Source organism: Anolis sagrei, chromosome 8 (assembly GCF_037176765.1).
Source record: "Anolis sagrei isolate rAnoSag1 chromosome 8, rAnoSag1.mat, whole genome shotgun sequence".
NCBI classification, from domain to species: Eukaryota; Metazoa; Chordata; class Lepidosauria; order Squamata; family Dactyloidae; genus Anolis; species Anolis sagrei.
In genome coordinates, this window is record NC_090028.1 from 34,348,770 (window position 1) to 34,376,173 (window position 27,404).

General features: G+C 43.3%; 2 protein-coding genes across 4 annotated transcripts in view; one reads left to right on the plus strand and one right to left on the minus strand.

Annotated features, from left to right (window-relative positions):
• RPGRIP1L (RPGRIP1 like) overlaps positions 1–10,755 on the minus strand; it is a 106,360-nt gene extending 95,605 nt beyond the window's left edge. For 2 of the 3 annotated variants that reach the window (XM_067471115.1, XM_067471116.1), the window contains exons 1-3: positions 10,654–10,735; positions 4,810–4,930; positions 856–1,000 (exon numbers count right to left, since the gene is read on the minus strand). In XM_067471115.1, coding sequence (XP_067327216.1) covers positions 856–1,000; positions 4,810–4,900 — 236 coding nt within the window. In that variant the 5' untranslated portion in view covers positions 4,901–4,930; positions 10,654–10,735. Of the gene's footprint in view, positions 1–855; positions 1,001–4,809; positions 4,931–10,653 lie in introns of all 3 variants that reach the window. The other variant, XM_067471117.1, reaches the window with a different exon arrangement.
• A 49-nt stretch (positions 10,756–10,804) lies between these two features.
• The window catches only part of FTO (FTO alpha-ketoglutarate dependent dioxygenase), a 389,582-nt gene continuing 372,982 nt past the window's right edge, over positions 10,805–27,404 (plus strand). Inside the window, exon 1 of the mRNA XM_060787826.2 lies at positions 10,805–11,043. Coding sequence (XP_060643809.2) covers positions 11,002–11,043 — 42 coding nt within the window. The 5' untranslated portion in view covers positions 10,805–11,001. The remainder of the gene's footprint in view (positions 11,044–27,404) is intronic.

The window sequence follows — 27,404 nt, forward strand, 5'->3', positions numbered from 1 at the left end:
AAAAACAGAAGGGTGGCATAGAAATAAATAAATAACTGGTAGACAAAGCTTAAGTCATGGGCAAGGCCATAGCAAAAAAAAAAAAAAAAATGGGGAGGGGGAGGGGTTTGAAACTTTTTTTAGCCAATCATGAAGAGTAATTCTATAACACAAAATAATTTAAATAGTACTGTTCATATATATATATATATATATATATATATATATATATATACTTAATTAAATCAATTTTCTATTTTAGTTACAAAGTTTCAAGTCTTAAATAACTGAACATGACTGTTAATTGGTAATTTATAGTTACAAAAGAATACCACAACATCTGTTGGAAATACTTGAAAACTGTGTCAATGCACTTTGACAGAAATCAGGCTCCATCGAGTGTGCAAGTCCAGTCAGTCTTCCTTGCCCCATTGTGCTTCTTATGTATTTTTTCAAACATTTCAGAATTGAAAACATTTAAATTTTTAAGACTTTGTAACTAAAATAGAAAATTGTTTTAATTAAGTCTATATAAAACATAGAATGAACCATACTATTTTAATTATTTTGTGTTATGGAACTACCTTCATGATTCGGTAAAAAACTGTTTCAACACCACCACCCCACCCCCCCACCCCGAATTTTTTTCTGGCTCTCAAATATTCTGCCGAATTAAAAAGAAAGTCCTCACTAAAAGTCAATGGTTGTAGTAGGCAAAGTTGTTTAAGCACCAACCAAACTGCTTCTGATATCACACTGCTTCCAGTTCTCAAAAAGTGAGAGACTGTAAACAGATCTGTAGACGGAAATCTGGTCCCAAAATCAGCCTCCTTGTGCTGGCTAGGAATGCTAGGAATTATAACCCCCAAACAAGACCTTTTGATTTTATCTTCTTGCTTATGAGCATGTTGCTTAAGTAAGAGGTTCTCTTCATGTAAGCGAAGGTAGCGATCTTCCAGCTCCTCTCTGCTGATGCGTGAAACTGTTTGCCGAGCTTTTGCATTCTGAGCTGTTGATGGTTCTAAAACATGAGGAAAGAGAGACAATTTGGATGAGGGTGTTATATAGTTACTCAAAGTTATATTTCAAAGTTATTCTTTCAGATCTGGCTTTTGAAATCACAAATATGCTCTTAAATGTTTGGCAAGAGTCCTACAAGGAAGAAGGGGTAGATTAAGTTCATATACTTCTGGGGCCAAAAAGCTTAAAATATGTTCTTGGGAAAGTCTAACTTATATACTTATATACTAAGATGGCAAGAACCCAACAGAAGCTGAAGAGATCAAGAGAAGGTGGTGAGACTATGCAGAAGATCTGTATAGAAAGGATAATATTGATGATAGTTTTGACGGAGTGGTGAGTGAATTAGAACTAGACATCCTGAGGAGTGAGGTTGAATGGGCCTTAAGAAGCATTGGTAATAACAAAAGCAGCAGGTAATAACAAAGCAGAAAGAGGATACTGTCAAGGTGCTACATGCCATATGCCAGCAAATATGGAAAACACAAGAATGGGCATCAGATTGGAGGAAAAAATCCACTTATATCCCCATACCAAAAAAGGGGAATGCGAAAGAATGCTCAAACTTTCTAACAGTGGTACTTATTTCACATGCCAGTAGGTTAATGCTCAAGATCCTGCAATACATGGAGCAAGAGTTGCCAGATGTACAAGCTGGGTTCAGAAAAGGCAGTGGAATGAGAGACCAAATTGCCAATATCCACTGCAGGGGGGTTTCAAAAAAACATCTATTTCTGCTTTGTTGACTATTCTAAAGCCTTTGACTGTATGGAAAGTATGTGGCCAAAGAACTTCATCTTTGCCTCTAATATCCTTCCCTCTAGTGAGGAGTCAGGCTTTATTTCTCGGAGTATGGACTGGTTTGATTCTCTTGCGGTCCAAGGCATTCTCAGAATTTTCCTCCAACACCACTGTTCAAAAGCATTGCTCAGCCTTCCTTATAGTCCAGTTATTGCATCCATAGGTTACTACGAGGAATACTATTGCTTTAACTACGCAGATCTTCATTGCCAGTGTGATGTCTCCAGTCTTAACTATTTTATTGAGATTGGTCATTGCTATCCTCCCAAGAAGCAAACATCTTCTGATTTCCGGGCTGCAGTCTGTGTCTGCAGTAACCTTTGCACCTAGAAATACGAAGTCTGTCACTGCCCATGTTTTCCTCCCTCTATTTGCCATGTATCAATCTGTCTGGTTGCCATAGTTTGATTTTTTATGTTTAATGGCAACTCAGTTTTTGAACTTTCTTCTTTCACTTTGGTTATCAGGCTCATCAGCTCCTCCTCACTTTCAAACATCAAAGTGGTATGGGTTTTCTTAACATGATTCTGACATTCTAATATTTTTAAATATTTGTGCTTTGAAGGCAATCAAAAATTGATCTACAATCTGTGTGCACACAGCTTCCAAAAGCAAATAAATAGTACAACTTATTTTTCCCTACAATGAGCCATATCTAAAATCCAGTTGTTCCTTTTTCCTCTATCTCCAAGTTCGACCTTCTTTAACCTTGGGCTGGATATTTGGGCTGTTATGAAAAGGTTTCCCCTTGACATTAAGCCTAGTTGTGTCTGACTCTGGGGGTAGCAAATTCTTAATTTTACTTATTTATTTAATTAATGGATACATTTTCCTTCCATCGCAAGGAAAGAGAAGGCTCTTGTTGGATGTTAAAATAATATGGAAAGCTCTATGAAATTTGCTTGCCTCCCTTGGCTCTTCTGGATCACTCAAGTGTTGGGTTGGTCAACACTTGAGTGATTGACAGCAACATCATATTCTAGAATCCCCTAAAAACCAACAGGGATAGGAAGGCTGCACATCTGGCATGGAAAAAGGGTTCCAAAGGAATCACAAAAAGGTAGGCAAACAGCCAAGTGAGAAACTAGGGGAATATAAATCTAAGGCACTGATGGGAACTATGTGGTCCTTCAGATGTTACTGACTTGCATCCTGACCATTGGCTACACTGGCTTGGTCTGGTGGGAGTTGCAGTTCAACAAACCCAAACAATTCCCAGCCTTGTGCTGAAGAAAATGTAAAAGGAGCTATCATTTGGGGTGAAGCTGAATGAAGAGCAAATATTCTGGTATAGGATAGTTAAAAACATAAAAGCATAGCTGGATAAGACCACCACTTCACTAGTCTAGCATTCTCACATAATGGCCTGCCAGATGTCTGAGTAGTTACTTGGTGCCTTATCACACGAGCTTAAAGAGAAGGCAAACAGTATGCACCCCATCTGAATCCTGTGGCTGCCTCCTGCAGAAATCTAGTTTAGTGATACCCAGGATCTCTCCAGCTGATTATTTTAACAGCTCCAAAACTACAAGCCCCAGAATTCTGCAGAAGGCAGCCACAAGATTTCAGATGGAATCTTATCGACCTTTAATTTCATGTCATTTTTACTGCCTGAAAGGGTGAGGGATATTTTTTGGATATTTTGATCAATGTGACAAAATAATGTGACTGAAAAAAAATGCCTTGGGCCAGTCATCTGTACTAACCAATATATATGCTCTAATTGTAATGAAACTTAGTCCTGAACCCTTGAAATTATTACATTTCATATAATTTTCCATCTTTCACCATTGTATTAGTCTCTTCTAAATTTACACAGCTATATCTAATGGGTCATGATATGTCCAAGTGGAAACTATAACTTACTGTAGTTTTGTTTTGCTTTATAAAGGGTATGACAATATTAATATGAATGTCTCTTAATTCAAACATTAACATATTTTCTGTTAAACATGTTTTTTTCCCATTCAATAAAGTTTGAAAACTCAAAAAAAAAATATTTCAGATGGGATGGATACTCTTTGCCTACTCTTTAAGCTCTAGTGTGATACTGGCCTATGGGGTGTATTAGGACGGTGTTAAAAGCTCATTTTCTAGTGTTTACATTGTTTATATTGTTTATTATATTGTTTATAGTGTTTATATCTAGTGTTTATAGTGTTTATATTGCTATTTATATTTATATTTATATTGTTTATACTGCCAGGAAATTAGAAGACGCTTACTTCTTGGGAGGAGAGCAATGTCCAATCTCGATAAAACAGTAAAGAGTAGAGACATCACACTGGCAACAAAGATCTGCCTAGTCAAAGCCATGGTATTCCCTGTAGTCACCTACGGATGTGAGAGCTGGACCTTAGGGAAGGCTGAGTGAAGGAAGATAGATGCTTTTGAACTGTGGTGTTGGAGGAAAGTTCTGAGAGTGCCTTGGACTGCAAGAAGATCCAACCAGTTCATCCTCCAGGAAATAAAGCCTGACTGCTCATTGGAGGGAAGGATACTAGAGACAAAGTTGAAGTACTTTGGCCACATCATGAGGAGACAGCAAAGCTTAGAGAAGGGAATGATGCTGGGGAAAGTGGAAGGTAAAAGGAAGAGGGTCCGACCAAGGGCAAGATGGATGGATGGCATCCTTGAAGTGACTGGACTGACCTTGAAGGAGCTGGGGGTGGTGACGGCCGACAGGGAGCTCTGGCGTGGGCTGGTCCATGAGGTCACAAAGAGTCGGAGACGACTGAACGAATGAACAACAACATATTGCTATTATCCATAGGAGTCTCATGACCCAATAAGGAATAGCATGGAAGTATGTTCTCGTTCACACCAGAAATACTTCTTATACTTGACTTTGTTGTGGATAAGGGTGCTTTCATTAGAGTACTCCTTTCTGACACTATGTTTCACAGTTCCCATTAACCTGGCCCTCACTGTGAATTTACTGAGAGAAGGAATCTATAAACATAGGTGTTCTGGAGCAGATAGAGGAAAACTGTAGAAGGCAGTACAAACCTTGAAACCCTCCTTGCGCTAGACCTACATCTCTCACTGGGAGGTCCTCTGATGTTTCATCTGCCGCAGCAGACATGGCTGAGCTCTGCATGTCTAAGTCCAGATCATTTTTTTCTTTTGTCTATGAGCAAATTGGAGAGAAAAGCAAGTTAAAGTACATTATAAATTATATGAGAGCAAATGAAAGAGAAAGGTAATGATAGCTGTTTAAAGAACTCTCATTCCCCAACACCACACACAGATTACAGCATCCAGGCCATAGGGACTTTTGTCCAAAACGTGACTTCATCTCAGGATGTGCCTACCTTAAGATCCTGCCCTATGATTTATTTAAATGCTGACTATAAAGTTTTCCATCCAAATACACTTGTCCATCTGTAGCACAGTTCAGCAAGTAGACTTTCCCAGTGGTTTTTGAGTTATGTTAATCCCACAAATGGACATTACATTTTTATTTACAGTATATAGGTAAAGGTTTTCTCCTGACATGGAATCCAGTTGTGTCCGACACTGGGGTGTGGTGCTCATCTCCATTTCTAAGCCGAAGAGCCAGCATTGTTCGTAGACACCTCCAAGGTCATGTGGCTGGCATGACTGCATGGAGAGCTGTTATTTATTTATATAGGGTTACAATATAACGTTATAGTACACTATAGTTATATATAATACTGATATTGTACTATGCTGATAATATAATATATTGTATGTAGACATATCTTGGAAGCTGCTCTGAGTCCCCTTCAGGGTTATTTATTTCGTATCGAAAGCATTGCATAAATTAGTATAAAACTGATAAAAAATAGAAGGAGTGCAGGCGGCTAAATATCTTTTGACCAAAAACAGGCAACAGCAACGGCACTGTCTGTAGCCTCCAACAATTCCTCTTCTGTACATGAGGCAGGGCACAGTAGACAAGCATACAGTTGCAGAGTTGTCTGTTCTGCTCCACAGTCACTCAAGGTGTGGGATTCTTTTAGGTCATGCCATTTTGCCAGGTTGTCTTTTGATCTGCCCACTACACTTCTGAGTCTGTTCAGGGACTTCCAAGTTGCCCACTCTTGGTTTGCCCCTGGAGGAAGACCCTCTCTCGTGGGGGGCCATCCAGTTGGGGTTTCCTGGTTTAGCTGCCCAGAGGGATATCCTTGCTGTCACTGGGAGGATGCCAAGAGGAGTGGTAGTTCTCATAAAGCTTTTCCTTGATTTGAGTCTGCTGGGAGGCTGGTAGCCATGTAGTGGGTGGCTTTCAGAGTGTTCAACCTTATGTCTCTCACATTTAGCAGCAACTTCCCGTCGCACATGGTTTGGGGGGGGGGGGGGGGCAAATGTCAGCTACCTTGTAGAGTTTATCAACAGGGGTAGGTTTAAGAGAAAGCCAAAGTGCTCTTCCAGCAGTCACCGGCCAATCCTTCTCCAATGCCAGAAATACAGATTAATGATGTAACATTAGAAAATGTTGACTACCTTGGCAGCCACTTCTCCACAAAAGTCAGCATTGACATTGAAATTCAACACCGCCTGAGCTCTGTGAGTGCAGCATTTTTCCAAATGAAGCAGAGAGTGTTTGAGGACCAGGACATCTGTAGGGATACCAAGGTGCTTGTTTATAAAGCTATTGTCTTCACAACCCTGCTATATGCCTGCAAAACGTGGACTGTCTACAGATGTCACATGCAACTCCTGGAATGATTCCATCAGCGCTGCCTCCGAAAAATCCTGCAAATCTCATGGGAAGACAAGCAGACAAATGTCAGCATGCTGGAAGGAGCAAAGACCACCAGCATCATTTCCGCTTCCTTGACAGCCACCTCTCCACCAGAGTCAACATCGACACCAAAATACAACACCGCCTGAGCTCTGCGAGTGCAGCATTTTTCCGAATGAAGCAGAGTGTGTTTGAGGACCAGGACATCCGTAGGGATACCAAGGTGCTTGTCTATAAAGCTATTGTCCTCCCAACCCTGCTATATGCCTGTGAGACATGGACTGTCTACAGATATCACATGCAACTCCTGGAATGATTCCATCAGCGCTGCCTCTGAAAAATCCTGCAAATCTCTTGGGAAGCCAAGCAGACAAATGTCAGTGTGCTGGAAGAAGCAAAGACCACCAGCATCAAAGTAATGGTCCTCTGCCATCAATTCCACTGGACCAGCCACTTTGTCCAAATGCCCGACCACTGTCTTCCAAAGCAGTTGCTCTACTCCGAACTCAGTAATGGAAAGCGGAATGTTGAAGGAGAGGAAAAGAGATTTAAAGATGGGCTCAAAGCCAACTTAAAAACTCTGGTTAGAACCACTGATCTAGATAAAGGCATCACTACCAGCTTTTCTAATCTTATCTGAAGCATCATGCTGTCTTTGCGAGATGTGGACTGTCTACAGATGTCACATGGAACTCCTGGAACGATTCAATCAGCGCTGCCTCTGAAAAATCCTGCAAATCTCTTGGGAAGACAAGCGGACAAATGCCAGCATGCTGGAAGAAGCAAAGACCACCAGCATTGAAGCCATGGTCCTCCACCACCAACTCCGCTGGACCAGTCACATTGTCCGGATGCCCAACCACCGTCTCCCAAAGCAGTTGCTGTACTCTCAAGAACAGAAAATGTAATGTTGTTGGGCAGGAAAAGAGATTGAAAGATGGGCTCAAAGCCAACCTTAAAAACTCTGGCATAGACACTGAGAACTGGGAAGCCCTGACCCTTGAGCACTCCAGCTGGAGGTCAGCTGTGACCAACAGGGCTGCAGAATTTGAAGAATGGAAGGTGAAAGAGAGAAACATACTAAGCCAATCCCGACCGGGACCACGTTCCACCTGGAAACCAATGCCCTCATCCAGAATAGGGCTCCAAAGTCACCTATGGGCCCACCACCAGGAGACTACACTAAGTAAGTAAGTAGGTTTAAGACATCCTGTGATTATTCTGCATGTTTCATTCAATGCTATGTTCATCTGCTTTGCATGGGCAGACCTATACCAAACAGAGCAGGGGTTTCTTTTGTCGTGTCAGGAGCGACTTGAGAAACTTCAAGTCGCTTTTAGTGTGAGTGAATTGGCTGTCTGCCAGGACGTTGCCCAGGGGACGCCCGGATGATTGGATGTTTTTTTATCATCCTTGTGGGAGGCTTCTCTCATGTCATGGCCCTAAAGGTCCTCAGGTGTTTTGGCCTATAACTCCCAGAAATCCCAGCCAATTTACCAACTGTTAGGATTTCTGCGAGTTGAAGTCCAAAACATCTGGGGACCTACAGGTTGAGAACCACTGCACTAAGATGACCAAGGCTGTTTCCGTACCCTGTCCCAGTCTAAAGCCAGAATGCATCGGATCCAGATAATCAGTTTCCTTCACGAACACCTGGAGTTGCGAGGCCACCACACATTCCATGACTCTGTCCAAAAAGGGCAGATTGGAAACTGGGTGAAAGTTGTTCAATTGAGTTCAGTTGAGTTTAATGAGCCAACATGAGCCAACAATGTGATGTGGCGGCAAAAAAAGCCAATGGGATTTTGGCCTGCATCAATAGGAGCATAGTGTCTAGGTCCAGGGAAGTCATGCTCCCCATGCTCTATTCCGCCTTAGTCAGAACACACCTGGAATATTGTGTCCAATTCTGGGCACCACAATTCAAGAGAGATATTGACAAGCTGGAATGTGTCCAGAGGAGGGCGACTAAAATGATCAAGGGTCTGGAGAACAAGCCCTATGAGGAGCGGCTTGGGGAGCTGGGCATGTTTAGCCTGAAGAAGAGAAGGCTGAGAGGAGATATGATAGCCATGTATAAATATGTGAGAGGAAGACACAGGGAGGAGGGAGGAAGCTTGTTTTCTGCTTCCCTGGAGACTAGGACGCGGAACAATGGCTTCAAACTACAAGAGAGGAGATTCCATCTGAACATGAGGAAGAACTTCCTGACTGTGAGAGCCGTTCAGCAGTGGAACTCTCTGCCCCGGAGTGTGGTGGAGGCTCCTTCTTTGGAAGCTTTTAAGCAGAGGCTGGATGGCCATTTGTCAGGGGTGATTTGAATGCAATATTCCTGCTTCTTGGCAGGGGGTTGGACTGGATGGCCCATGAGGTCTCTTCCAAGTCTTTGATTCTATGATTCTAATGTTTAAACTTGGTCTCATCTCCAAGATATCTCATTATCAGTGCAATTGTAGATCTTCCACTGTAAAAAAAAATCACTATAGTTCTCATCCTGAGCATTTTAGATAAGTGATACTCAACATGTGATGATGGATCTCTCTTATCTCTCCTGAATATCCCATCTCCCAGCTTCAAGGGTGGTTTTTTTTTTGTCATGTCAGGAACGACCTGAGAAACTGCAAGTCGCTTCTGGTGTGAGAGAATTGGCCGTCTGCAAGGACGTTGCCCAGGGGACACCTGGATGATTTGATGTTTTTATCATCCTTGTGGGAGGCTTCTCTCATGTCATGGCCCTAAAGGTCCCCAGGTGTTTTGGCCTATAACTCCCTGAAATCCCAGCCGATTTACCAACTGTTAGGATTTCTGCGAGTTGAAGGCCAAAACATCTGGGGACCTACAGGTTGAGAACCACTGCACTAAGGTGACCAAGACTGTTTCCGTACCCTGTCCCAGTATAAAGCCAGAATGCACTGGATCCAGATAATCAATTTCCTTCACGAACACCTGGAGTTGTGAGGCCACCACACATTCCATGACTCTGCCCAAAAAGGGGAGATTGGAAACTGGGTGAAAGTTGTTCAATTGAGTTCAGTTGAGTTTAATGTTTAAACTTGGTCTCATCTCCAAGATATCTCATTATCTGTGCACATGTAGATCTTCCACTGTGAAAAAAAATCACTATAGTTCTCATCCTGAGCATTTTAGATAAGTGATACTCAACATGTGATGATGGATCTCTCTTATCTCTCCTGAATATCCCATCTCCCAGCTTCAAGGGTGGTTTTTTTTTGTCATGTCAGGAATGACCTGAGAAACTGCAAGTCGCTTCTGGTGTGAGAGAATTGGCCGTCTGCAAGGACGTTGCCCAGGGGACGCCTGGATGATTTGATGTTTTTATCATCCTTGTAAAGAGTAGAGACATCAGACTGGCAACAAAGATCCATTGCCTAGTCAAAGCCATGGTATTCCCTGTAGTCACCTACGGATGTGAGAGCTGGACCTTAGGGAAGGCTGAGCGAAGGAAGAGAGATGCTTTTGAGCTGTGGTGTTGGAGGAAAGTTCTGAGAGTGCCTTGGACTGCGAGAAGATCCAACCAGTCCATCCTCCAGGAAATAAAGCCCGACTGCTCATTGGAGGGAAGGAGACGAGAGACAAAGTTGAAGTCCTTTGGCCACATCATGAGGAGACAGCAAAGCCTAGAGAAGGCAATGATGCTGGGGAAAGTGGAAGGCAAAAGGAAGAGGGGCCGACCAAGGGCAAGATGGATGGATGGCATCCTTGAAGTGACTGGACTGACCTTGAAGGAGCTGGGGGTGGTGACGGCCGACAGGGAGCTCTGGCGTGGGCTGGTCCATGAGGTCACGAAGAGTCGGAGACGACTGAACGAATGAACAACAACAACAACATCAGCCTTGTGGGAGGCTTCTCTCATGCCCCGCATGAGGAGCTGGAGCTGATAGAGGGAGCTCATCCGCCTCTCCCCGGATTCGAACCTGCGACCTGTCGGTCTTCAGTCCTGCCAGCACAGGGGTTTAACCCACTGCGCCACCGGGGGCTTCTAGGGCAGGGCTGAGAAGGGTGTAAATAAATAAACAAACAAATTGATCCCCCAACGAAGCCACACATTGTCTCCCACCCTTATCCTCACGACAGAGCAAGCCACACACTGGTTCCCATCCCTCCTTTCCTTCCTCACTCACAAGGGCCCGGGCCTCTCCGCATCCTCCCTTAGCAACCGCCTCCGTTGCTACCCATCCACAGACACAGCAAGAGCTCACTTCCTTCCGGAAGCCGGTCTTCCCCACGCAATGCCTTCTGGGAGCCGCAGTCCTTCAAAGCTGACATCCCGGCGGCGGGCGCATGCGCGCGGTCGCAGTGCCTGTCGGGAGTCGTAGTCCTGAGAGGAGAAGGCAGGCTTGTTTGAGGCTGGTCCTGCTTCCCGGGAGTCTTGAATTGGTTGAACCGGCGAGGAAGGAGAAAGAGGAAGGAAAGAAGGAAGGAAAGGAAAGGAAGGAAGAAGGCTTTGGCTTTCAAGGAGCAGCAGGAAGATGAAGAGGAGAGGAAGAGAGGAAAGGAACAAGGAGGACAAGGTAAACACAACACACACACACACAGAGTGTATTTTTGCAACTTTTCTCCTAAATGTAAACCTAAGCAAAAGGTCATGAGTTCGAAGCCAGCCCGGGTTGGAGTGGGTTTCCAACCAATTGTGTGTAGCCTGTTGTCGACCTTTGCAACCCGAAAGACAGTTGCATCTGTCAAGGAGGAAAATTAGGTACCACTTTAAAAAGTGTGGGGAGGCTAAATTAACTGATTTATGAGGCCATAAAGAAGCATTCCAGCGGGGAAGCTTGCGGGGAATGCGGAAGTGCTTCAATAGCGTCACAGATGGACGATGAAAGCGACAGGCAAAGCATTCCAGCGGGGAAGCATGCGGGGAATGCGGAAGTGCTTCCTCAGCGTCGCAGATGGACGATGAAAGCGACAGCTCCCCTGGCGGCCAGAAAAAGTTAAAATAGCCTCTGTGTATGTCTGTATATGTTTGTACGTCAAAACTTGGCATTGAATGTTTGCCATCTATGTGTACATTGTAATCCGCCCTGAGTCCCCTGCGGGGTGAGAAGGGCGGAATATAAAAACTGCAAATAAATAATAAATAGATGAATAACAGTTTATAATTCTGCATATAGCGGTATATAAATACTGTAAATAAAATAATGAATACATACATACATATATCTCTATATCTAGGTGTGTGTATACACACGCTTGCCTGCATAGGTACTACACACACGTGTACTATGCACATGTCTTTATTTATTTATTATTTTAATATTATATATATATATATATATATATATATATATATAATTTTAAAATAAAAATAATAAAAATAAATACATATATCTCTATATCTAGGTGTGTATGTACACACGCTCGCCTGCATATGTACTACACACACATATGTCCTATGCACATGTCTTTATTTATTTATTATTTTAAAATTATATATATATATGTTGTTGTTCATTCGTTCAGTCATCTCCGACTCTTCGTGACCTCACGGACCAGCCCACGCCAGAGCTCCCTGTCGGCCGTCACCACCCCCAGCTCCTTTAAGGTCAGTCCAGTCACTTCAAGGATGCCATCCATCCATCTTGCCCTTGGTCGGCCCCTCTTCCTTTTGCCTTCCACTTTCCCCAGCATCATTCCCTTCTCTAGGCTTTGCTGTCTCCTCATGATGTGGCCAAAGTACTTCAACTTTGTCTCTAGTATCCTTCCCTCCAGTGAGCAGCCGGGATTTATTTCATGGAGGATGGACTGGTTGGATCTTCTCGCAGTCCAAGGCACTCTCAGAACTTTCCTCCAACACCACAGCTCAAAAGCATCTCTCTTCCTTCGCTCAGCCTTCCCTAAGGTCCAGCTCTCACATCCGTAGGTTACTACAGGGAATACCATGGCTTTGACTAGGCGGATCTTTGTTGCCAGTCTGATGTCTCTACTCTTTACTATTTTATCGAGACTGGACATTGCTCTAGAATAATAGAATCATAGAATCAAAGAGTTGGAAGAGACCTCATGGGCCATCCAGTCCAACCCTCTGCCAAGAAGCAGGAATTACATTCAAATCACCCCTGACAGATGGCCATCCAGCCTCTGCTTAAAAGCTTCCAAAGAAGGAGCCTCCACCACACTCCGGGGCAGAGAGTTCCACTGCTGAACGGCTCTCACAGTCAGGAATTTCTTCCTAATGTTCAGATGGAATCTCCTCTCTTGTAGTTTGAAGCCATTGTTCCGCGTCCTAGTCTCCAAGGAAGCAGAAAGGAAGCTTGCTCCCTCCTCCCTGTGGCTTCCTGTCACATATTTATACATGGCTATCATATCTCCTCTCAGCCTTCTCTTCTTCAGGCTAAACATGCCCAGTTCCCTAAGCCGCTCCTCATAGGGCTTGTTCTCCAGACCCTTGATTGTTTTAGTCGCCCTCCTCTGGACACATTCCAGCTTGTCAATATCTCTCTTGAATTGTGGTGCCCAGAATTGGACGCAATATTCCAGGTGTGGTCTAACCAAAGCAGAATAGAGGGGTAGCATTACTTCCCTAGATCTAGACACTATGCTCCTATTGATGCAGGCCAAAATCCCATTGGCTTTTTTTGCCGCCACATCACATTGTTGGCTCATGTTTAACTTGTTGTCCACGAGGACTCCAAGATCTTTTTCACACGTACTGCTCTCGAGCCAGGCGTCACCCATTCTGTATCTTTGCATTTCAGACTCCTCCCAAGAAGGAAGCATCTTCTGATTTCCTGGCCACAGTCTGCATCTGCAGTAATCTTTGCGCCTAGAAATACAAAGCCTGTCACGGCCTCCACATTTTCTCCCTCTATTTTCCAATTGTCAATAATTCTTGTTGCCATAATCTTGGTTTTTTTGACGTTTAGCTGCAACCCGGCTTTTGCGCTTTCTTCTTTCACCTTGATTAGAAGGCTCCTCAGCTCCTCCTCGCTTTCGGCCATCAGAGTGGTGTCATCTGCATATCTGAGGTTGTTAATGTTCCTTCCAGCAATTTTTACCCCAGCTTTGCATTCCTCAAGCCCCGCACATCGCATGATGTGTTCTGCATACAAATTAAAAAGGTATAAAAGGTATAAAATTATAGCGGTATAAAAATGTATAAAGTTTATAATTTTGTATGTATAACCCCCCCCCCCCCCCCCGACAATATATGCATTCATAGCAATTTATAATTCTGAGATTTATTTTTCTTTTACACCCCTGCCCCCATATCCATATATATCAGTGGGTCTCAACCTGTGGGTCCCCCCAGGTGTTTTGGCCTACAACTCCCAGAAATCTCAGCCAGTTTACCAGCTGTTAAGATTTCTGGAAGTTGAAGGCCAAACCATCTGGGGACCCACAGGTTGAGAAGCAGACACATACATACATACATACACACACACATACATATATACATACACACATACATACACACACACACACATGTGCATACAAAACCTCCTTCAGATAACTGGAGATCTTGTATCTTCCACAGACTTTGAGACCATCTGCACTGCAGAATTATCACAGTTTGACATATTTTCACTCCATGCTAATAGAAACCTAGGATTTGTACTTTGCTGCAGGATCAGCACATCTCTGACAGAGAAGAGGAAGTATCTCTGAAAACTGCCATTCTGTACCATTTGAGGAATCTTGGTGAGGAGGCAGCGAAGCCATCAAAACTACAACTCCCAGGGTTCTGTAGCATTTGAGCCATGGCAGTTAAAGTAGTGTCACACTGCATTCATCCAAAGGGTAGAGACATCCCTGGTCTGCTTCTCAGGTGCCTAGGAGCAGTCCAGATTAACACAGTCATATCTTTGCACACTAGAGGTTGAGTTGAACTACAAGTCTGGAGATCAGGGTTTAATTCTGGCAACTTTCAGGGAGTTGACACTCTCAACCCTAGAAAACCCCATGATAGTTTCAACGGAGACTCACCATATATTAGAAATGACTGGAAGGCATGCAACCCGAATCCTTTATCCAGAAGTGTTTGGGTTCATTTGAAGTACACATATAATACAAGAATCAAGGACATACAGCTTTTCAGATGCTATATTTATTTATTTGTCGTGTCAGAGCAACCAGTCAATTATATTACATTTCTAACAGAAACAAAGTGAACAAACAGACAAAATGCAAAATTTGTGAGTTTGGTGGTTGATTAAATGTCCTTTGACCAGTATCTGGCCCCTTGGAGTGTCTCTGGTGTTGCCACAAGAAGGTCCTCCCTTGTGCATATGGCAGGGCTCAGGTTGCATTGCAGCAGGTGGTCAGTGGTTTGCTCTTCTCCGCACTCGCATGTCATGGATTCCACTTTGTGTCCCCATTTCTTGAGGTTGGCTCTGCATCTTGTGGTGCCAGAGCGCAGTCTGTTCAGCGCCTTCCAAGTCGCCCAGTTTTCTGTGTTCCCAGGGGGGAGTCTCTCATTTGGTATCAGCCATAGATTGAGGTTCTGGGTTTGAGCCTGCCACTTTTGGACTCTCGCTTGCTGAGGTGTTCCAGCGAGTGTCTCTGTAGATCTTAGAAAACTATGTCTAGATTTAAGTCGTTGACGTGCTGGCTGATACCCAAACAGGGGATGAGCTGGGGATGTCTCTGCCTTGGTCCTTTCACTATTGGCTGCTACTTCCCAGCGGATGTCAGGTGGTGCAATACCGGCTAAGCAGTGTAATTTCTCCCATGGTGTAGGGTGCAGACACCCTGTGATAATGCGGCATGTCTCATTAAGAGCCACATCTACTGTTTTAGCATGGTGAGATGTGTTCCACGCTAGGCATGCGTACTCAGCAGCAGAGTAGCATAGCGTAAGGGCAGATGTCTTCACTGTATCTGGTTGTGATCCCCAGGTTGTGCCAGTCAGCTTTCGTATGATACTGTTTCTAGCGCCCACATTTTGTTTGATATTCAGGCAGTGCTTCTTGTAGGTAAGAGCATGGTCCAGAGTTACTTCCAGGTATTTGGGTGTGCTGCAATGCTCCAATGGGATTCCTTCCCAGGTAATCCTCAGAGCTCGGGATGCTGTTTTCAGATGCTGTTGGACTACAACTCCCATAATCTGTAATTACCATCCAGTTATGTTCCAGTACACTACAAGAAGCAAGAGACCACTTTTCAGTATCTCCAGTAGAAAGATACACAGAGGGCATTTACACTGTAGAATAAATACAATTTGACAGCACTGCTCTGTTTCACTGCGATGCAATCCTGGGAGCTGTAGTTTCGCAAGGTCTTTTGCTTTCCATGCAAAAAGGTGCTGATGCTTCACCAAACTGCAACTCCCAGGATTCCATATCCTTGACCCATAGCACTTAATGTGGTATCAAAGTGCATTCATTCTGCAGTTCCATGGAAGGATACATAAGAGCGAAACATTTCCAAGGAAGGATACATAAGAGCGAAACTTCCTTGGCCCGGATTCCTATATTCGTGGTTTCACTGTAGCAATATACTTTGAATTGATGCATATTTACTAGCAATAATGCTTGGTTTGTTTTTGTTTTGTAAAGAGGATACTTTTAATAGGGACAATTAACTTTTGGGATCGCTGTCTTAAAAATTCAAGTGAGCTTATTTTCCTTCCTGCCTTCTTCTTTATTTGAATGGAAGGTCTTTTCTTTCCTGTTCAAGCATATGCTTTCCAATGCTCCAAGTCCGAAGCTTCATCTAAGGATATATCTACAATGTATAATTAACACAGTTTTAAAGAAATTTTAAAAATACTTGATTTTGTTATTTTATATAAGAGACATCATCTCTCTTTATAAAAGTATGTATGTCAGTTTGTACCATGAAGATTGTTAGGTGAAGTGGCCCTTTGTGATGTCACTGATTGCCTGTTGCTAGATGAAGTTGTCCACCCGTGTCACTGGTTAAAAAGGTGATCTGTATGAGAGGAAAGAAGGAAGGAAGGTCAGAAAGAGAAAAAGAAGAGGGATAAAAGAAAGGAGAGGGAAGAAAAAAAGGAGGGAAGGAAAGAATGAAGGATAAGAAATGAAAGGGGAAAAGGTATGAGGGAAGGGCAGAAAGAGAAAGAGGAAGAAGAAAGGAAGGGAAAGCAGCGGTCCCAACAACACTTGGTCATATATGCTAGCTGTATGCACTCTGACTTGGGCATCCATGAATTTTGGTATCCAAGAAGAAGAACTTTATTTTTCTACCCCACCTCCATCTCCCCGAAGAGACACGGGGTGGCTTACATGGGGCCAAGCCCAGGCAAAATACAATCAAAAGCAAAAACAATAGCAAATTAAAGTAGCAGAAGACAGCATAACAATAATAATAAGAGAGCTGGACCATAGGCAAGGCTGTGCAAAGGAAGATAGATGCTTTTGAACTGTGGTACTGGAGGAAAGTGCTGAGAGTGCCTTGGACAGCGAGAAGATCCAACCAGTCCATACTTCAAGAAATAAAGCCTGACTGCTCATTGGAGGGAAGGATAGTAGAGGCCAAGATGAAGTACTTTGGCCACATAATGAGAAGAAAGGAAAGCTTGGAGAAGACAATGATGCTGGGGAAAATGGAAGGAAAAAAGAAGAGGGGCCGACCAAGAGCAAGATGGATGGATGGCATCCTTGAAGTGACAGGATTGACCTTGAAGGAGCTGGGAGTGGTGACAACCGACAGGGAGCTCTGGCATGGGCTGGTCCATGAAGTCATGAAGAGTCAGAAACGACTGAACAAATGGACAACAACAAATCAAGTCTGTTCAACAACTAACTAATTTTGGGAGGAGGGAAAGGTACCACTAAGCAAACTGATTAAAGATAGGGGTTCAATAAGGTGGATAAAAACGTATGATAGCATAGGAAATGGCATGGCAAACAGAGCAGTTTAACAGGATCAGATCAACTTAAACTTAAGAATATATATAGTGATGTAATATAGGAATACAGATTCAGGTCATGATTCAGGTCTTGATGCAGATCATTTGTCATAGGAGTCGTCAGTCAGAAAAAGCACAATGAAACATCCCAGTCTTTAGTTCCTTACGTAAAGTGGATAAGGAGGGGGTCTGGGGAGGGAGTTCCAGAAACGAGGGGCCATCACCGAGAACGCCCTCTCTCTCGTCCCCACCAATCGCACTTGCGACAAGGGTGGGAGCGAGAGAAGACCCTCCCCGGAAGATCTTAGGGTCCATGTGGGCTCGTAGGGGAGGATACAGTCATGCAGATAGGCAGGTCCTGAACCGTTTAGAGCTTTATAGTTTCTCAGGTCGCTCCTGACATGACCAAAAGGGGATATCAAACTTCAGCAGACACCAAGGACTCACTGTACCTCTCCTTAGTGATGTTGGATGGGGTTTCTAGGAATGGAAGATTAACCATCAGTAGGGCCACTGATTTAGGAGATTTTGGAGAGCTATCAAAGCAGGTGTTATGGAAGTTATGGAGCTCTCCAGATGATGCTCAGTTTGCAACTCCCACCAGTCCTAGCTATTATAGGCAATGGAAATGAATACTAGGTGTTGCAATTCAACCACAGGCAACGCCAGGTACCCAAGCTTGAACTATATAAAATTATCTTCAGGTTATACAGTTAGTCCTACATCTGGAAGGCTGCACAGTGTCCATCCCTGGAATAGACGATCCACCATTTTGATGGACCAATGGCATGATCATCATAAGATACCATGTACCCATGTGTAATCCAACTAATCGTCTTTGAAACGGCGATCCCTTTCTAACATCTTGTGCACAAATAGCTCCTGTGTTGCCATTTTTCGCCAAGGAAATAATTTGCGGAGACACTTCTGTCAATGGAAATCCTCCGGTGGGAAGGGCCTGATGCCACCTTATTGGGCCCCAGTGCTATTAATGAGACGCTTTATTGAGAAATAGTGTGCGTTTGATGCAATGCATCATCTCCGGGTTGGAAACGGCAGGCCCGCATGGTAGTTGGGGGGGATGAAACGCAAGATGGAGAGCGTGGCAAATGTTCTCTTCTTTAAAATTCATCACGCCAAATGTTGGTTCAAATTGCCCCAGCTGTTAACGCTGGGACCATTACAGTAATGGCCTTCTGCAAATGAAGGAGAACTAACACACACACACACTTTATTACCAGAGGGGTAATTTTCTCTTCATCTGTAATAGCAGCGGAGCCCTCGTATTGATCAGCCCATCAAGATACTAATCCTCTGTAAAATTACTTGTTATAGCTGAAAATGTGTTAATCCAAATCAGCCTGCGTCCTGACTTTCTGCTGGCTATTGAATACCCGGCCATTAGATGGTTTATTTTTCATGATTTAAAGCCTTTAACCATTGATAACAGTTGGATCTTCTTTAGCGCGAGCAGGCGCTTAATCTTCTCTTATAGCCCAAGGATGTCTTCTGGTTTTAAACCGAACATCAGGCACTTAATTAAGGAGCAATGGCTGTCTCCTCCTGCCTTGAATTATGTCGGTGCATTAGGTTGCTCAGATTTATTAAGAGGCTTATAGTGTAAAGCCGGACGTAAAACTGTCTGTGTATACGTGTTTGTGTTTATGGCTTGGTGTGCTGTAAATGAGGCTGGGATGGTACCTACATATATATTTAAGTGTCGGCAGGTACAAGGCTTATCAGCAAGTTCAGACAATGTAAGGTGCTTGCTCTCGTCTTTTGTTTATTGCAGGCTTCTCTTATGCCTTGCCAACATGTCTCCCATGATAAAGGTAGAGGATCCCTTATCCGCGACCAGAAATACTTAGAATATTGGATTTTGGGGGATTTTGGAATACCCATATTTACACATGCATGCATAAATAGATATTTTGGAGGTTTTGTTTTCATGTCAGGAGCAACTTGAGAAACTGCAAGTTGCTTCTAGTGTGAGAGAATTGGCCTTCTGCAAGGACGTTGCCCAGGGGACACCCGGATGTTTGACGTTTTACCATCTTTGTGGAAAGCTTCTCTCATGTTCCCGCATGGGGGAGCTGAAGCTGACAGACAGAGCTCATCCACACTCTCCCCAGATTCAAACCTCTGACCTGTTGGTCTTCAGTCATGCCAGCACAAGAGTTTAACCCATTGCACCACCAATGGCTCCATCTTGGAGATGAGGCCCAAGTCTTCATCAGAAATGCATTTGTGTTTCATACATACAGTCATCACTCTGGAAGACACAGAGATTTCTAGAGAGAACAGTCTTCCAATGTGATTCTGCATTCAGCTTCCAACTATAGAGCAAGGCTGGAAGACCTAGAAATCCCCAGAGAACTGTTCAAAAATAACAATAGCTTTATCCAAATGGATGGACCACAACTGACATCATGCCAGGTTAACCCTCTGAAACTCCATCAGTAGTTAAAGTTTGTCATGTTGGGCAAGTTTGCTCTAGATGAAGGATTGGTGGAGTTCATTATCCTCTCCAGCTGCGGGATGAATGACAATCCCCACTATGGTGGGTCATTCCCTTCAAATCCTTTCAGTATGTTCAGTTGGTCATAGGGATTTTATGTGGCAAATTTGGTCCAGATGCATCATCAGTGGTGGTCATAGTGTCTCTGGATGTAAGTGAACTACGGCTCCCAGAAATGAAGATCAGTTCCCCCCAAAGCCCTCTAGTATTTTCAGTTGGTCATGGTAGTTCTGTGTGCCAAGTTATGTCCAGGGCCATCATTGGTGCTCTCTGATTGCAGGTGAACTATAAATCCCACTATCTACAATTGCTATAAATGAAAGTGAATTCTCTCCCCCCCTCCCAAACATCTCCAGTATTTTTCTTTGATTAGGTGGGTTCTATGTACCAAATGTGGTCCAGCTCCATTGTCAGTGGTGGTCACAGTGCTCTGACTCCATGCAGGTTGGACTATAACTTCCATCATGTGGAGTCAATCTCCAAAACTCCTCCAGTATGTTTAGTTCTGCTCTGTTTGCTGTGCAGCTAGAGTTGAAAAGAGTAGGGAAGGGTTAAGGGAGTGGCAGTGGGCGGGATCATGCAAATTCCACACTAATGGAGAGAATAAGAGACACCGGGATGTCTGTGGTGGAGGAAACAGGTAAAATCTAGGATGAAATAGTCCCCAAATGAAAACATTCCTTGGGTAGTGGGCAGTATGGTGTTTGGGGAGGACATTGGCAGGGGTTGGGCTACATGTTCATGGCGCTCGCTATCACCTAAAATATCACTGGAGGGAGGGCTTTTGGTGATTTCTCAGCACTGTGGGTTAAAGCCATTTGTGGAAGTGGGAGCCTGTCTGTGGAAGTGGGCACCCCAGCCACATACACACGTACATATTATCACTTTTTATGTATATAGAAGATATAGATAGATGGTAAGTGATGTTGTGCATGGAACAAAGCTTGTGTGCATTGAACCATCAGATGGCCACTTTGTCCTAGCAACTGGCCTATGATGACTCTGTCATAGGCCTTTCTGGGGCTGAGAGAGAGAGACTTACCTAAAGTCATCCAATGGGTTTACATGGTTGAGCAGGGAATCAAACCCTGGTCTGCAGAGTCATAGGCCCTATCTACACTTTAAAACAGTTTGAAACTTCATTATACGGTAAGTGTAGACCAGTATAATGAAATTCATTGCAGTTTAACTTCTTTATATAGGTCCACACTGACTATTATATGGCAGTGTAAATGCCATATATTGAGCCATAGTCCAATACTCAAGTCACTTGACCATCCTGGTTTTCAGTAGACCCAGTGAATTATGGGAATTACATGAGTGTTGGCTTCCAAGCATCCATTGATTCAGTCTCTGTAGTGGTAGAAACTAAACATTGGGGTTAAATCCACCTTGTTAGTTCTAACGGGATTTCTTCCATGAATGCGTGACCCCGTAATCTTTCCTTAAAGAATTCTGTGTTTTGTTCTCTCAGCTTCATTTTCCCTTTTATCCATGGTTCATCCCACCATTTTTATTTAAGGTGATGAAGTTACCTCCGTGCAACTGCTATCATCACCTCTGCCCTCAGCTAATCAAATACTTTTGCTGGAGGGAAGCATTTATCTCCCACTTTCATTATTATTATTTTCGTAGCTGTAAAGATATATATTTGTCAGGAGGAGGCTGTAACAGTGAAACGAGGTATTGATCGGCTGTATTTGGCAATTTCTTTCCACCTTGCCATCGATATCGTGTCAGGCTCTGACTGTACTGTGGTTGACCTCACAAATAGCTCTTTATGTTCCCATTGGATTCAAATGATATACTATGCTGAAAACTAAATCAATGAATGATTATAAAGTTTTGAGTATTATTTCATGACCTCGAGGCAATCGGTGCTCCATGCACTGAATACTTGAAATGATGCCTCGCGTGATAAAGTAGATGCTGCTGTTTTTTGGAAGAGCTTCATCTAGTTTTCATCTGAGCCACATTCTGCATAGAGATGAACTTTGATTGTCTTAACACCCCTCTCTTTATAATCTTATGCATTTTAATCAACATGCCAAGGAGGAAGGTTGGGGTAGAGTTTGGTTCTAAATCTGAAATGGTCCCTATCGATGGTTGTGATAGTTGGTGGTTTAATGCACACAAACTTTGTTCTGTGCCCAGAATTATTTAAAACATTGTACAAAATAACCATCAGGCTATGCATATAAGAAGCATAAATGTATTTATATTATTTATATTATTTATTTACAATATTAGTAACTCCCCCTTCTGACCCTGGAGGGGACTCAAAGCAGCCTTACAACAGGCAGCAATTTGATGCCATACACATCTATATAAAATAAACTGTTTCAATTAAAACAGTTAAAACATGAATTATTAAAACAGCAGTTCAAATCATGATCCAGGGACGTTCCATTTGTCAATCACATTTATTCATGGTCACTTATTGTGCTTCTCCAATTATTTGTCAAAAGCTTGGTCCCAAAGCCACATCTTCAGTTTTTTCCTGAAGGACAGGAGATAAGGAGCTGATCTGATTTCATTGGGGAGGGTGTTTCATAGACAAGGGGCCACCACTGACATGGCCCTGTCTCTCATCCCCACCACTTGCGCCTGTAAGGGAGATGGAACTGAGAGCAGGGCCTCCTCAGACGATCTTAACCTCGGAGAGGGTTCATAGGGGGAAATATGTTTGGACAGATAAGCTGGGCCAGAACCGTTTAGGGCTTTATAGGCTAAATCCAGCACTTTGAATTGTTCTCGGCAGCCAGTGGAGCTGATGTAACAGGAGGGATGTCCTCTCTCTGTACGCTGCTCCAGTGAGGCTGCCACCCATTGGGCCACGTGAAGCTTCTGAACAGTTTTCAAAGGCAACCTCATGTACAGCATGTTGCAGTTGTCTATTCAGGATGTACCAAGGGTTTGAACCACCGTGGCTAAGCCTGACTTCCCAAGGTAGGGGTGCAAGCAGTGCACAAATTTTTAATTGTGCAAAAGCCCCCCTGACCACCGCCGAAGCCTGGGGTTCCAGGCTCAGTGATGAATCCAGGATCACTCCCAACCTACGAACCTATGACTTCAGAGGGAGTGTAACCCCATCCAACACAGGCTGTAACCCTATACCCTGTTCAGCCTTACAGCTGACTAGGAGTACCTCTGTCATGACTGGATTCAATTTCAATTTGTTTGCCCTCATCCTGACTGTCACAGCTGCCAAGCACTGGTTTAGGGTGTGAACAGCCTCCTTAGCAGTAGGTGGAAAGGATTGATAGAGCTGAACTTCATTGGCATACAGGTGATATCGAACACTAAAACTCTGGATGATCTCTCCCAGCAGCTTCATGTAGATGTTAAACAATGTGGGGGACAATACTGAACCCTGTGGGATCCCACAGGACAAAGACTGTGGGCCTGAGCAGGTGTCCCTCAACACCTTCTGAGAATGGCCCTCCAGACAGGACTGGAGCCACTGTAAAACAGTGCCTCCAAGCTCCATTCCCACAAAGCTTCCCAGAATATTGTGGTCTACAGTACCGAAGGCTGCTGAGAGATCCAGGAGAACCAACATTCCCTCTGTCCAGTTCCCTGTGCAGATCATCCACTAAGGTGACCAAGGCTGCTTCAGTTCTCTGTCCTAGTCTACAGCCAGACTGCACCGGATCCAGATAATCAGTTTCCTCCATGAACACCTGGCATTGCAAGGCCACCACACATTCCATGACTTTGCCCAAAAAGGGGAGATTGGAAACTGGGTGAAAGTTGTTCAGTTGAGTTCAATGTTTAAACTTGGTCCCATCTCCAAGATATCTCATTATCTGTGCACAAGTAGGTCTTCCACTGTGAAAAAAAAATCAATATACAGTACTTCTCATCTTGAGCATTTCAGATAAGTGATACTCAACCTGTGATGATGGATCTCTTATCTCTCCTGAATATCCCATTTCCCAGCTTCAAGGGTGAGCCAACAATATTCTGGTATTTTGCGAGAAGGAAATAAACTTCTCCCTGTTCAGAATTTTCACATTATATCTCATTCCACACACTTCCATCATGCCATTTATTTAAAAGTTAAACAGCCCCCAAACTTCCATTATAATGTTTTGTGTTCCTTTGATAATTTTGGTTGCCCATTTCTTTGATTCTCCTTGGAATCCTTCCACCCAGTAGATTCTGTGTTCCTCGATATCTTGAGGACTGCATCTACACTGTGGAATTAATGCAGTTTGACACTATTTTACTGCTGTTGCTTAATGCTATTGATTCCTAGGATATGTAGTTTAGTGAGGCATTAACTAGCACTTTTTGGTAGAGAAGGCTAAAGACCTTCTCCTACTAGAACTCCATAGTGTTGGGCCATTACAGTTGTCTGTATTCTATAAGGCAGAATGGATGCACCCAAGGTTTCCCATTACAAGACCTGATGTCTCCCTTTTCTTTCTATATGATACTGTTATAGCTACATATGACTTTGCGTATTGAATCTCCAACTGATGTGTAGTGTCAGAAGAGAGAAAAATATCAGCAACAGAGGGAGAAAGCTCATGCACTTGTCACGCAACTCTGTTAAGATATTCACTCCTCTGTTCATTTCCATATTTAACTTATAGGAACGGTCGGTATGCTATTTATTTGAAAGTTCATAAAGGGCGAGGTTTTGTGTGCTTTCCCAAATGTAGTGCCTGGCGTACCTTGGATTGCGCTAAAGTGCTGCAAATGTTGACGTTCATCTAATAAACAAGATGCTCTCCCCACCCGCCTTGAAGTATTTTATATGTAAATGCAGGCAAAACTAAATGAGTTCACATCACTTAAAGGTAAATAACAAACCTACAGCTCATGAGTTGCAACTGATTTTAAAATAATGTAGGCATGTATTTGCCAAATAACATATCTTTGCGTTTGATCATTGTAACTCTTTTGAAGACGTATTTTGAAATAAATAGTTAAATATTGCCAACGACCAAATAGCTAATTTAAATGAATTTTTTTTTTTGTAACGGCTCAGTGAAAAACATTGTTCTAGTTCTGTAACAAATAAGGTTGTCTTCTGATTGTAATGTGCACGCTCAGGGTACCAAATATGCATATTGGCTGGGTTTATAGAGAAGAGAGAAGGAAGGAAGGAAGGAAGGGAGGGAGGGAGGGAGGGAGGGAGGGAGGGAGGGAGAAGGGAGGAAGGCTTTACGGTTTTGCATCCTTCTTTCAGAACCTTGCACAAAAAAAGTTTAGATAAATGCTTTATGGGCTTATACTGTGATTTTCTCTCAAAAATTGGATTACATGTATGTAACAAAATGGGATTCAAGTAATACACTTGACCATATTTGTATGTTTTAGCTTTGGAGATTTGATTAAAATTTTCTGTCTAGCAATCTCTAGGCTATGATTCTGTGGTCAACCTATGCTGGAAATCTATTGGAAATTGACCATAGTATCATACTGTAGAAATTTCAAGAGTGTTCCTTGCAGTTGGCAATTTTTTATTCACAGTTTTCATTTTTACAGAGGTCCTCTGCCCTTTAACCCAGCAAATGTGGATGACTTGTATTAACCAAAAATTGAAGCCAGAAATTAATGTCAACAGAATATGGATTACTGTAGGACAGTGGCTCTCAACCTTTTTTGACCAGGGATCATTTGATGAGGGATCACTTTCCAACATTAGTACCAAAAAGGTTACGAATCAGTTTTTGGTCAACTTGAGATTTGGTTTGGTTATTTGGGGTGCTGATTCAGAAAATTGCATTGGATAGACCACATCACCTCTAGTTTTTGACACAGAACATATGACATCCAGTAGTCTCCATCTGCTTGCCCACAGAAAACCATATTTAATAATCTAGAGCTGATGGTGTAGCGGTAATTTCTCATGGGTAGTAAGCCTCTCCCCTCCCAACATCCCTGTTGCCTTGGCACTATGAGAGGGTTTCATGGGACCAGTTGGTCTCGTTGACGTGTAGTTTCAAGGCAACGGTGTAGTAATGGTGAGGCTGTGGACCATATTTTCATTTTCGTGGACCACTGGTGGTCCACGGACCACAGGTTGGGAACCACTGCAGTAGGTCCTACAAGTTATAATATTGGAGAGCCTATTTTGTATAATTGTTTAATACCTGGGAGTCACTCTGGACCATGTTCTGACCTACAAGAAGCACTGCCTGAATATCAAGCAAAAAGTGGGCGCTAGAAACAATATCATATGAAAGCTGACTGGCAAAATCTGAGGATCACAACCAGATACAGTGAAGACATCTGCCCTTGCGCTATGCTACTCTGCTGCTGAGTATGCATGCCCAGTGTGGAACACATCTCACCACGCTAAAGCAGTGGATGTGGCTCTTAATGAGACATGCCGCATTATCACGTGGTGTCTGTGCCCTACACCAGTGGAGAAATTATACCATTTAGCCAATATTGCACCACCTGACATCCGCCGGGAATGCTTAAATGTATAGCAACCAATAGTGAAAGGACCAAGGCAGTGACATCTCCGGCCCACCCCCGTTCGGGTATCAGCCAGTACGCCAATGACTTAAATTAAGAAATACTTTTTCTAAGATCTACAGAGACACTCGCTGGAATACCTCAGCAAGCGAGAGTCCAAAAGTGGCAGGCTAAAACCCAGAACCTCAATCAGTGGCTGGTACCAAATGAGAGACTCCGTCCTGGGCACACAGAAAACTGGGTGACTTGGAAGGTGTTGAACAGACTGCGCTCTGGCACCATGAGATACAGAGCCAACCTTAAGAAATGGGGCTACAAAGTGGAATTCATAATATGTGAGTGTGGAGAAGAGCAAACCACAGACCACCTGGTGCAATGCAACCTGAGCCCTGCCATATGCACAATGGAGGACCTTCTTATAGTAACACCAGAGGCACTCCTAAGTGGGCAGTTACTGGTCAAAGGACATTCAATCAACTACCAAGTCTGAAAACTTTCTATTTTGTTTGTTTGTTTTTAATGCAATACAACTGTTTGGTTCGCTCCTGACATGATAAATAAATAAATAATGTTTACTACTGGGATGGGGTTTAAGACTCCTAATTTCAAGTCTCCATTTTGATATCTAACTTATTGGGTGGCCTTGGGTCAGTCACCGTGATTTCCCGTTCTCTACCTCCCTCTCTTTTTTCATGTTCCTCACTTCTCTCACTTGCGGTTTCTCAAGTTGCTCCTGACATGACAAAAAACAAAAACAAACAACTTCCCTCACTTGAGCATATTTACCTATCAGCCGTTGATTACCAGAAATGCAGTATTCTTACTAATAGCTGTGGTTGATTATTGTTTTGCAAACAAGTGGTAATGCTGAAATCTAAAGTTTTCTGTTCGTTTCATGATATTAAAAAACCAGAGGCTTAAATAACACGCCCCTGGTTAGAAAAGACAGCTGCCAAAGGGCTCTGCTTAACCGTATACTTTGCATGCATTTATAATCTGAAATGTGGGGGTTGAATATACTTGAGACAGACAGCTTGAATGGCATACTGTCAGTGAATTGGCAGCGGTCTCATTTAGGACCTTTGGAGATGTGTCTGCCTGGACAG